At 39.7% G+C, this 12,344-nt stretch overlaps 1 protein-coding gene across 3 annotated transcripts in view; it reads left to right on the top strand.

Moving 5' to 3' along the window:
- The window catches only part of LOC141128805 (cyclic AMP receptor-like protein A), a 1,026,785-nt gene that overhangs the window by 910,351 nt on the left and 104,090 nt on the right, over nucleotides 1-12,344 (top strand). For all 3 annotated transcript variants that reach the window (XM_073616335.1, XM_073616337.1, XM_073616336.1), the window contains one exon: nucleotides 6,134-6,216. In XM_073616335.1, coding sequence (XP_073472436.1) covers nucleotides 6,134-6,216 — 83 coding nt within the window. The remainder of the gene's footprint in view (nucleotides 1-6,133; nucleotides 6,217-12,344) is intronic.

The following is a 12,344-nucleotide window of genomic DNA, read 5'->3' as shown; positions in this document are numbered from 1 at the left end:
GCCTGCCTGCTCTCTGTTTTTTACAGTGGAACTTTAGTTCCGCGTTAATTGAACAACCCTAAAGTGGAAGTTTAGTCAAAATCTAACTAAGGCTAAGCCTACTCGCACCCCCATTCTTAGCCTATTCTTCCTAACCCTGTAAAGAAAAGATCTGTATACTTACCTATTCTGAAGCCGCTCAGGTCCGGTCACTCAATCTCTCCAGTGACGGCTTCTATGTAGAGGATGCTTGCAAAATGACATCACCCACAAACCTACTATGGGGCATCTGTTGTCAGCTGCCCCTCCTCTACACTGAAGCCACCATGAAAGCTGTTCATAGGACCGGACCAGAGTGGCTTCAGAATAAGTTAGTACAAAGATCTTTTTTTCACAGGGTTGTGTAGAATAGACTTAGAATGAGAATGGGAGTAAGATTAGTTTGATTTCAACTAAACTTTAACTTTAACCACTTGCCGACCAGCCGCCGTCATTATACTGCGGCAGGTCGACACTATCCTGTGAACCAACGTAGCTGTATGTCGGCTCCTTTAAGCGGGATAACAGGCGCGCACGCCGCTGCATTGCGGGGGTGCCGATGCTCGTGGCCGGCGGTCGCGCGTGATCGTGGGCACGAAAGGCAGAACAGGGACATGTGTGTGTAAACACACAAATCCCTGTTCTGTGAGGAGAGGAGAGGTAGATTGTGAGTTCCTAATAGCTAGGAACCATGATCTGTCATCTCCTATAGTCAGTCCCCTCACCCCACAGTTAGAACACACACATAGGGAACACAGTTAACCCCTTGATTGCCCCCTAGTGTTAACCCCTTCCCTGCCAGTGATATTTACACAGTAATCAGTGCATTTTTATGGCACTGATCACTGTATAAATGGTTTAAAAAATGTGTCAAAAGTGTCCGATGTGTCCGCTATAATGTCGCAGCCCCGCTAAAAATCGCAGATCGCCGCCATTACTAGTAAAAAAAAAAAAAAATCATAATAAAAATGCCATAAATCTATCCCCTATTTTGTAGATGCTATAAATTTTGCCCAAACCAATCAATATACGATTATTGCGATTTTTTTTTTTACCAAAAATATGTAGAAGATTACATATCGGCCCAAACTGAGGAAAAAATTCGCTTTTTAAAAAAAAATTGGGGATATTTATTATAGCAAAAGGTACAAAATATTGTGTTTTTTTTTGTAATTGTTGCTCTTTTTTTGTTTATAGCACAAACAATAAAAACCGCAGAGATGATCAAATACCACCAAAAGAAAGCTCTATTTGTGGGGAAAAGAAGAACGTCAATTTTGTTTGGGTACAATGTCGCACAACCGCGCAATTGTCAGTTAAAGCGACACAGTGCCAAATCGCAGAAAATGGCCTGGTCATTGAGCAGCCAAATCTTCCGGGGCTGAAGTGGTTAAGGCTCTTCAGTTGAAGCGGAACTAAAGTTCCACAGTAAAAAAATAGCAAACAGGCAGGCTTTTATTGCAGAAGAGACATGCAGTGTCTCTTTTACAATAATATACCCATATCTGCCTGCTCACTGTCTTTTCCCTGCAGAAAATGCAGTTACTGTAGCTCATTCACCCGCAACATGCAGAACTGGGGCTAACTGACATCATATGCAGATAGAAGCTCACCCCTTTGATCCTCAAATTAATAAAACAGAGTACATACAAAAAAACAATAATGCTACTTGTATTTCTGAATCCTAAGCCTGAACAGTTTTTATAAATGCTGATCAGAAGGTCCATGCGGATCAGAGCTGGCTGCTGTATTTACACAGTAGGTCCCAGCTGTTATTTTGACAGCCGGGAATTGCCAAGTACTTTTTCTGTGCTGCTCATTCTCTTTGTTCTTTCTTTCTATGAAGTTTACATTAGACCTTAGTTAGAGAAATAAGGGGGGCTGCAGAGATTGCCCACCCAACCCCCAATTACCTGGGTCATACCCCCTACGACTCTTCCATAAAATCAACTGCAGTTGCCAAAAATTGGTATTATCAACAATTTTACACTTAAAGTGGTTCTAAAGGCTAAAGTTTTTTTTTTTTACCTTATTGCATTCCCTGCGTTAATGTAAAAAAACTTTAAAAGCTGCTCCCCTCAGCCTCCTTAAATACTTACCTGAGTCCGATCTCAATCCAGCGCTGTGCAGCACTGCTCTCTCTCTCTCCTCACAGGCTCAGAGACAGCAGCAGGGCTCCTGCTGCTGTCACTCAAATCCTATAAGGAGGGAGCCAAGTTGTGCTCTGTGTGTCAGTGGACCACATAGCCCAGCTCAGAAGCGAGCCTGCATGTCTGCCCCCATTTCAAGTGCTTGCTATGGTGGCATACACAGAAGAGGAGGGGCCAGAGCACCAGCAGGGGACCTCAGAAGAGGAGGTTGGGGGTTGTTCTGTGCTTTACCATTGCACAGAGCAGGTAAGTATAACATGTTTATTATTTTTATCTAAAAAAAAAAGTAACCTTCAATCACTTTGCTCGCAGCCCCTATATGACTTTGCTGGGGCCTGCTCAGGCTTTATGAACTGCATTGTAGTTGCTCCTCCATACCCACAAATACAGTACATAATGTTGGCATTAAAGTTGGCATTAGAGGGGTGCACAGTTTTTATCAACAGGTTTTTCTTTTTCCTTTTGTAATGGATGAAATTACATAAAACCATGATTTGAAGGTAAATATACAATAATAATATACAATATATACAATAAATGCACTAAAGCTCAGAAAATGTATTCTATGCACTGCTTTAAAATAAAAACAAACTAAAGCATCTGGCTACATTTGACACTCTGGCCCAAGTCATTGCTATTGCTCCCCTTGGAGTGAGACAATACCATGGGTTTAACAGACGTGCTGAATGCAGAAAGCCCTTAGACCTCTGTAATTTTCTGGGCCAGCATGTAAAGCGTCTCTGGATGAAAATAAACTTTAGATGAGGGCAGTTGTCACTGCACATATTTTCCTTTCTGCAACCCATTTCCAGACCTCTGTTATTTCCATCCTCCAGTAATCAAGGACTTTAAATCTTGTGGCTTTTGTTTGATGGAGCTACATCCGTGGTTAATGTTCTTTGGCTTTGCCAGCATATAGCTATTACAAGTACCTTGGCCTGACAATTAAACAGAAATGAATAGCAGGCAGAAAATGAAATGAAATGTGTTGGTTAGGACACAAGCAAGAGCGTGGCATTCTGCATGTAGTCTGTTATATGAGCTGTTAAATGCGTACAATATACAGCTGCAGGGGAGCAGACAGGAGCCAGAAAATGAAGCATCTGCTTAGCTGCAGCACGTTTTCCCCCCTTTTTAAACTAGTTTATTGCTAATCACTACTTTTAGCTTCATGAACAATAACTTGTCTGTTGTGATGCTTGTTTGGTGAAATTATGCTTTGATTCACACAGGAATGCTTGTGGTGGTTTTTAATGATAAATCTGTATATTCTAATGTGCACTTATACGTTTTATTACAACCCGTCCCTGTTCAAATATACAATGATATATTATGGTGAAAGGTTGCCATTTTCATACTGGGAATTTTTAGTTTCATTAAAAAAGTTTAATTTGTTGTAAGGCTATTAGTATAGCCTGCTTGCCATTCTGTGCAAATGGATGTTGTCCCAAATACGTTCAAAATGAAATAGTGACAGCAGGTTGGATCAGAGTAGGTCAAGAAACTGGTCCACTTTCTTTAAAGTATAGCTATACATTTAGTCTGTTCTGTCACTCCCGAAAAAAGAATGGCTGTAATTCTATATCTATTCTTATTTCTGGTGAGTGACTCAGAACATAGTGAAACTAAAGCATAACAGCCAGAGTTCCCAAAATGAGGAGCCAACATTGGCTTCTTATGTATCATGGCAGGCATGCTTGAAAGGGACATGAGATCTCCCGAATCCATCATGCAAATAGCAACTTTAATCTCTTAATTGGAGTGCTGTCAGGCTTTTGTAAATACAGAATAAAATATGTTTTTGTTTTTCATTGCAGTTACATAAAACCTGTATACATATACAGTATACCACATACTCAGATGTTTAATCAATTTATTCCCTTTGGTTTTGCTTGTCAGTGTTTTTTTTTTTTTTTTTAAATCCAAATGAACCACAATTCTGTCCTGCCTTCTTAGTAGATTTTTCTTAACCAACATGGACGCTTTAACAAAGGCTGACAGATTGTACAGTGACAGCCCAAATGACAGCTTGTGCAGAATGACTGGTCTCCTTGCCATTTAGAGATCATGATCTAAGTAATAAATGCTTCCCTCTCCTATCTGTGTTTTGGCCTTGCTCACTCCGCCTCTACATAAGTGCCAGAGTAGGATCAGGTAATCAATGAAGAGAGCAGCAGCGAACAGAAGGCAAGGTTAGCTTCAACTGGAAACTTAAATATCGAGATCTGATACTGCTATATCAAATTTAGAGCTGTATTTTTAGTTGCTGGATTGTTAAGCAAAATTTGCTATCCAGTAGAATATTTGTACATGTATTAAAACTAAAATATTTATATTTTCCTTGGTCATATCCTGTAATAGTGCTGCATATTTTCTCAGACAGCGCAAGGTCAGTCATCCATCTACCTCTTACTGTGCACTGCAGTATACATACAATATATTTTATTAATTCAGCAGGCACAAATATTTATTTCAAAACATTTCAGGTAGCTCGAATGACATAATACAATGGGGTAATCTGACAGCTTGATTGGATAGTGATCAGAGCCTAATGCAAATATTTTACTAATTGCCAAAACTAACAATGTTATTGGGCAGTTGTGCAATATCATAAAAAAAAAAAAACAACAACAAAATAGTAAAAATATATAATTATTAAACCTCTGAAAAGTACTCCCAGTATGCATTTGATTCTAATTTTTAAATGGATGATCATGGGTACCACCTTTATAGTATAATTTATTTAAAACAGGTTGGCCTATGTGCAGGACATTCTGCCTTCCACCATGGTGGTGAGACCTAAAGGGATTTTACATTTTCAGAGAGAAACTGAGATCTGCTACACCGGAATGTTTCCAATCTCCACCAAGCTGATCATTTCTACTTGTCTGGTGGCCGGTTCTTAGAATTCTTTGTTTCATGGATTTTGCAGTAAGAACCACCTCTTTTCCTTACAGTTTTGTCCTAAAAAGAAAAGAACCTAATGCTGAGTGACCCAGAAAACTCATGGGACATGAGGACATACTGCTGGCCTTGGTTATACGATGGAAAAGTCCTTCCTGTTCCTGCAGTTTTAAATATAAACATAGTGCAGTGCTAAAAAGTGACAAACCTATAATATTGATTGCTGTCACAAAGATATAACTCTCGGTGCCACACAGTTCTTACATAAATGACTCAAATCACAGGTGAAATGTCCATAGTGATAAAAACATAAAAAGCGAAAAGTAGTACTAAACAGAACAAAAATTATTGAATTTGAAGTTCAGCAAAAAATCAATAGTTCAGTAAACAAGAATCTTGTTGTAAGAAAATCCCATATAGTTGGATTGGTATCACCCGTGAGGGAATGGAATATCAGTGTGTAGTCCGCCACCGATATGTAAACTAGTCCAACTGTATCCGGCACTTCAGGATGGTTGTTGGGGGTATCCAAGTGACCCAAGATTAAATAGATCAACCCTCAAAAGCCAGGCTCCTGGCATATGGAGTGACCAGAACTGAAGCAGATAGTGTAAGATGGATTCAGCTCTTCTTTCCACACACAGGAAAGGCCCCTCAACGCGTTTCACCTCCTAGTTGGCCTAATCATTGAAGCGGTATGTGGATAAACCCACCTGTTTTGATGTTAACCCCCTTTTCACACAGCTCACAGGAGCAGAGCTGAGGCTGTCAATCTCCTGGAGCTCCACCCTCTGCCACCATTTTTCTCTTGGTGTCAGGAAAACTTGTCATTAGTGATTCATGTTGATAGCAGAGGAAGCAAGCAGCAGACAGAAATAACACTTAGTGATTTTAATTAAGACAAGTACACACTACATAAGGATATGCTTTGTTCGTATTTTTTATGTCTCAGGTTTACCACCACTTTAAAGCTGTGCTCTATCAATATTATTTTGTGTATAATGGTTGTCAGGTTGTCAATGTACTGGCTGTGTCTGACAAATGTAACTTCTGTTTTCCAGATTTTAATGGCGGAAGAAATTAAACCTCTGAAATGGTATCCATGTGTGTATCTTGCTGTGTCTTTATTTCCTCTTCTTAACAGGTTGGTTTATTACTTTTTTATTTTTTTACTTTTCAAACAGTTCTTCACTAATTAATATGTATTCTTTATAGTATAGCATTGTAATGTGCTTGTTTTTTTAATTAGGATGAATAGTTTTCTTTTAAATCTACACTCAAGGCACAAAAGAATTTTAATATATACTTGAATAGCCAGAAGAATGTAAATCTACTTTGTGTGCACCCAGTGGCTTTGCAAACCCAGACGCTAGTTTACAAAAGGTGCAGTAACTTCATCTCTGTGATCTGAAAAAGACTTCTAGCACCTCTACAAGTGAGAGGACACTTTCCTCCCCATACTCAGGTGTGTGGATTCCGGAGTCCAAACTAACTTATCCAGTGGTGGCAATATGCAGTATCCAGGAAATCGCTCTCCTGACCTGATCAGTGTAAGGTGTTAGGAGGCCTCAGCAAGCACTACTCCACTAACCAAGCCCCCCCCCCCCCCATTCGTTTTTCCTGCCAATCGGGGATTAGTCCTAGAGGTGCAGAGAGTTGTGGGAGGGACCCAGCAGTCTTACCTACTACAGGCTGCCTGCAGAAAACTAGAGGATACAAAAAAGGGTCACCTTTCACAAGTAGAGGGAGCAGCAGTAACTGGTATGTAATACAGGAAGCTTCTGCACAAATGTAAAGTTTCATGTGGGATTACTGCATGGATCTGGAAAAAATAGTCAAAACACACCAAGATTCAAGTAAGAATACATATGTGTCTTGTATTTAGACGGTATTTGCCTATCCCACAGTTCAATTTTAAGCATGACCATCATATAGTAGACCCTTAGAAAAGTTTTTTTGTTTTAATACCTTTTTTAAACTTTCACCTTCTAGTTCTATATCTTCTATTGGTGTATATTTGTGATTACTACAAAACCATTCTCTGTGTGTACCACTTTTATCTCGGTTAAGTCACAGAGGCGAATGTATTTCAGCTAGAACAAAGAAAAGAGTATTTGCTCATAGGAACCCGATTCTGTGTTTTATTTTACCAATATGGACAAAGACAAAAAATGTAAAGCTTGATTAGTTGTTGTCAGCAGAGGAAGTTGTATACTGTATTCTTTCATTACAGGTTTCATAACTCAGGCTAACTAGATCTTTGTAGGTTACCCTTTTTTCCAAAACTGGTTCAAAGCAGCCAACAAGATGATCTTCATTAATGTGCTGGCATTTACCTCCTCAAATAGTGTTAACTCAATATTATAAAAATGATAGCAACAAAATAAGGTTTTACTACAAGCTTTGGATGTAACCTTGGCCTTACACTGAAATGTTTTTACAGCAAATTACCTAAAAATTTAATGCAATTAATATCTAGATATATTGCACGTATGTCACAAACTGACACACATTATTTTCAGAGAATTATATTTTAAACGCTATTTCAGTAACTGTTTATTTTATTTTAAATATTTGCCCTTAATTAAAATTGACAGCCTGCTTAATTAAGCCAGCTTCCTCAAAGACCAGTAAGAAAGATTTTGCTGGAAGTTCCAGGCTATTGTCTTCTGTAAAGACTTCGAGGTTTGACATTATTGCAGGGAAAAGGCCTCAGTAGAAGAGTGCCTTATCTTCAGAATGCGTGGCGGTCTTGATAACAGAATGGAAAAGTAATCTCTGAACACACTTGTTTGCCTATCATTGAGAATGCAATGGTGCTGTTGCTGAGCTACTATTGAACGCCTGACTAGGAACTTACTGCCTTTGCCATCTCATGCGATTATTGTTCAGACTGTTTTGACAGTTCGCACAAAAGTGTATTTATCATTGAATGATTGCAATGAGAGCTTAAAGAGCGAAAGACTGTTGCTTCTGGATTGCATGTGCATGTATAATTTGCATTTAGCTAGTCTGTGTCATTCTGCCAAGTCAGATATATATATATATATATATATATATATATATATATATATATATGGGAAAATCATTATTTGTTCCCCTGCAGATTTTGTAAGTTTAGAAGGGTTGTAAGAAGGGTCTATAATTGTTATCATAGGTGTATTTTAGATGATAGAGACAGAATATCAACCAAAAATCCAGAAAAAACATCACACAAATGTTATAAATTGAGTTGCGGTTCAGTTAGTAAAATAAGTATTTGATCCCCTACCAACTGACAATAATTCTGGCTACCACAAACTGGCTACAGTATATGCTCATGTGGTACACAGATTAGTCCTGTCAATTTAAAAAGGTGCTCGTAACTCGTAACTTATAAAAAGACACCTGTCCACAAAATCTCTTTCTTCCATTCAAACCCTCACCATTATGGGCAAGACCAAAGAGATGTTAAAGGACATCAGGGACAAGATTGTAGACCTGCACAAGGCTGGAATGAGCTACAAGACCATCAGCAATAAGCTTGGTGAGAAGGAGACAACTGTTGGAGTGATTATTTGCAAATGGAAGAAATACAAAATAACCACCAATCGCCCTCGGTCTGGATCTCCATGCAAGATTTTGCCTCATGGGGTAAGGGTGATCATGAGAAAAGTGAGGGATTAGCCCAGAACTACACAGGAGGAGCTTGTGAATGATCTCAAGGCAGTTGGGATCACAGTCACCAAACCATGGTAACACATTACGTCGCCATGGATTGAAATCCTGCAGCGCCCGCAAGGTCCCCTCCCTCAACAAGGCACATGTACAGGCTCGTCTGAAGTTTGCCAATGAGCATTTAAATGAAGGATTGGGAGAAAGTGCTGTGATCAGATGAGACCAAAATTGAGCTCTTTGGCATTAACTTAACTTGCCGTGTTTGCAGGAAGATAAATGCTGACTATAACCCTAAGAACACCATCCCTACAGTCAAGCACAGAGGTGGAAACATTATGCCTTGGGGCTGTTCCTTTGCTAAAGGTACAGGCCGACTTTGCCACGTTGAGGGACCAATGGACAGGGCCATGTATTGTAAAATCTTGGATGAGAACCTTCTTGCCTCAGCCAGAACACTGAACATGGGTCGTGGATGGGTCTTTCAGCATGACAATGACCCAAACATACTGCCAAGGCAACAAAGGAGTGGCTCAAGAAGAAGCACATTAAGGTCATGGAGTGGCCTAGTCAGTCTCCAGACCTTAATCCTATAGAAAATGTATCAAAGGAGCTGAAACTTCAAGCTGCCAAGCAACAGCCAAGAAACCTTAAGGATTTAGAAAAGATCTGTAAAGAAGAGTGGGCCAAAATCCCTCTTGAGATGTGTGTAAACCTGTTAACCAACTACAAGAATTGTCTTACTTCTGTGCTTGCAAACAAGGATTCTCCACCAAGTAATAAGTCATGTTTTGCTTGGGGATCAAATACTTATTTTACTGACTGAACTGCAACCCAATTTATAACATTATATCATGTGTTTTTCTGGATTTTTGGTTGATATTCTGTCTGTATAATGTAAAATACACCTATGATAGAAATTATAGACCCTTCATTTCTTTGTAAATGGGCAAACTTACAAAATCTGCAGGGGAACAAATAATTTCCCCACTGTATATGTAAAGAAATGGATATGCACATAGATAAAGAGAAAAATTTGGGGTCTAGATAGTCGGGCTTTATGTTGTAGCAGGATTTTTTAATTATGAAGTACATTTATGATAGTTGCAAATCCTTTTGTCAAAAAAAAATTAAATGAGAGATTTCAGTATTGATTAAAGTGGACATAAAATCTTAAAGTAAACAATGACATAGCCAAAAATCTAGCAGATTGTGCAAAAAAAATATTACATTTTAAAGATAAATAAGTCTCTAGCACTTTTGTGGAGGTCTGGTGATATCACTATGCATCTGCATAGCAAAATTAGGTAAAAGAGGAGCAGCGCTGTGAGAAATGTTCCATGTGATGAACAGAATTAGTACATAGGTAAAAAACCAAAAAATTGGGATAGGCTCCAAGTTCATAGGTTATATAAACAACTGGACTGTCCTATTGAGAACCAATCTTGATGGTAAATACGGGACGTGAATATGGGAATCAATGAGTCCTTCACCACACCACTGTGATAATAAAATTGTGCGCTTACCAAATGGCAAGCTTAGAAGAGCTTGCGACCTTAACCCGGTCGGGGCCTTTCAAGGTGGAACCATCAAGGAGAGACACACCACTTGGTTTGAATTAGGCACACTGTTCTTCCAGTTACCACTCTAAATGGAGATGTGACCCCAGGCTAGGGATAAACCTGCTGCAATGGTGCCGCTGTAGTTGCCGGGTGTCTGTGGAGATGAAGCCGCCGCTTGCTTTGCTGGAGGGGGGTTTCTCCACCGGGCAGAGCACAGACACACACACACACACACACAGGGCAAGGGGAGAAGCCTCGCTGTGTGCAGAGCTGTGCAGCTGCCAAAGCCAAGGAAAAGGACGGATGTGTGTGGGGGGCACACGGGGCTCACTCGTGCTCCCGACTGGTCCCCCCTTAGTTAAAAAAACAAGATTGTTTTTTTAACTAAGGGGGGACCAGTCGGGAGCACGACTAGCCTGGGGTCACATCTCCATTTAGAGTGGTAACTGGAAGAACAGTGTGCCTAATTCAAACCAAGTGGTGTGTCTCTCCTTGATGGTTCCACCTTGAAAGGCCCCGACCGGGTTAAGGTCGCAAGCTCTTCTAAGCTTGCCATTTGGTAAGCGCACAATTTTATTATCACAGTGGTGTGGTGAAGGACTCATTGATTCCCATATTCACGTCCCGTATTTACCATCAAGATTGGTTCTCAATAGGACAGTCCAGTTGTTTATATAACCTATGAACTTGGAGCCTATCCCAATTTTTTGGTTTTTTACCTATGTACTAATTCTGTTCATCACATGGAACATTTCTCACAGCGCTGCTCCTCTTTTACCTAATTTTGTTATGTGTGTATCTCACGTTTTAGTAGCTGCTTTATATATTTGATCACTTATTTGTCACATTAGATTGGGTTTAATTTACAATTTATTCTTTATTTGTCAATAGGTGGTTTTGCATTATTTAGTTTAATATAGCGCGGTGATTTATCCTGTTTTTTATCTGCATAGCAAATGCTGACCAGGAAGTTCTGGTGAACCAACTATTTTTGTATTTTTCTGTATCTGTTGCATTATGCTTGGGGCCATGCATGAAATGCTACATGTTTAGTCGGGAGAGCCCGTTCACCCTACTTGCAGTGTGGGAATCATGCATTTCCATGCACATTTCTTACACCGCACGGGAATGCACTGCCCTTGTTAGACGCATGGATGCCATTAATTGTTATTGGCACCCCAACACACATCTAGGAAACGAGCGCTTGATGTGGCCACCAAACCACATGGTACCACAGTACCATGTGGTTTGCTGCAGTGTGATTTTTACTTTCAACCATTTTTATTATCATTGTTGTGAGAAGATTAAGACCCCTTTCACACGGGTGGATAGAATTCAGCTTTTAACTGCGGATACATGAAGTTATCTACCGCACCTAAACTCACACAATGCTTTCCTATGGCCCCATTTACACACTGCGTTTAGCGACAGTTTCATTACATGAGGGTTTTGAGCGGTTAGAGAAAATAAATTTGACTGTGTCCAGGGCCGATTTAGTGCAGCTATCACATAACCGCAGGTAATCGCAGTGAACTATTTCACCTGCGGATAGCAGCGGCAACATGAAAAGAAAAACAACAGGAAGAACATCTGAATTGGCAAGAATGTTTCACCGTAGCTAAACGCAGCCGCATGTAAACGCTGCTAATCACAATGTGCAATTGCAAATGATCACTGCCTGGAGTCTTGGAATTTCAAAATAACGAAACATGCTTTTAACAGCGGCAGAACAGCTGCCCGTGTGAAAGAGTCCTAACAATCAGGTCAAGAGAAATCACATAAAGCATCAAGACAGACAGAACCCTGACACAAGTTTACAAAAATAGTGAGTGGAAAACACAGCCACACATAAAGCATTGCCATATAGCCAAATAAAAGACTAGCAAAAGACATAGCAATCTTTTCACTGTATTATCATAAAACTCAAAAGAGTAACAGGGACTCCAGCTGTATAATGGCATGGGAGAAAATACCATATACTTCTTCTCTCAGAAATAACAGAAAAGAAAGAGACCAGAAAAACAAAAAGAGTGGAAAATAAGGAGAGAGGGAAAGG

This window comes from Aquarana catesbeiana, linkage group LG02 (assembly GCF_042186555.1).
Source record: "Aquarana catesbeiana isolate 2022-GZ linkage group LG02, ASM4218655v1, whole genome shotgun sequence".
Taxonomy (NCBI): Eukaryota; Metazoa; Chordata; class Amphibia; order Anura; family Ranidae; genus Aquarana; species Aquarana catesbeiana.
This window is presented reverse-complemented; position numbering and strand designations above follow the sequence as displayed.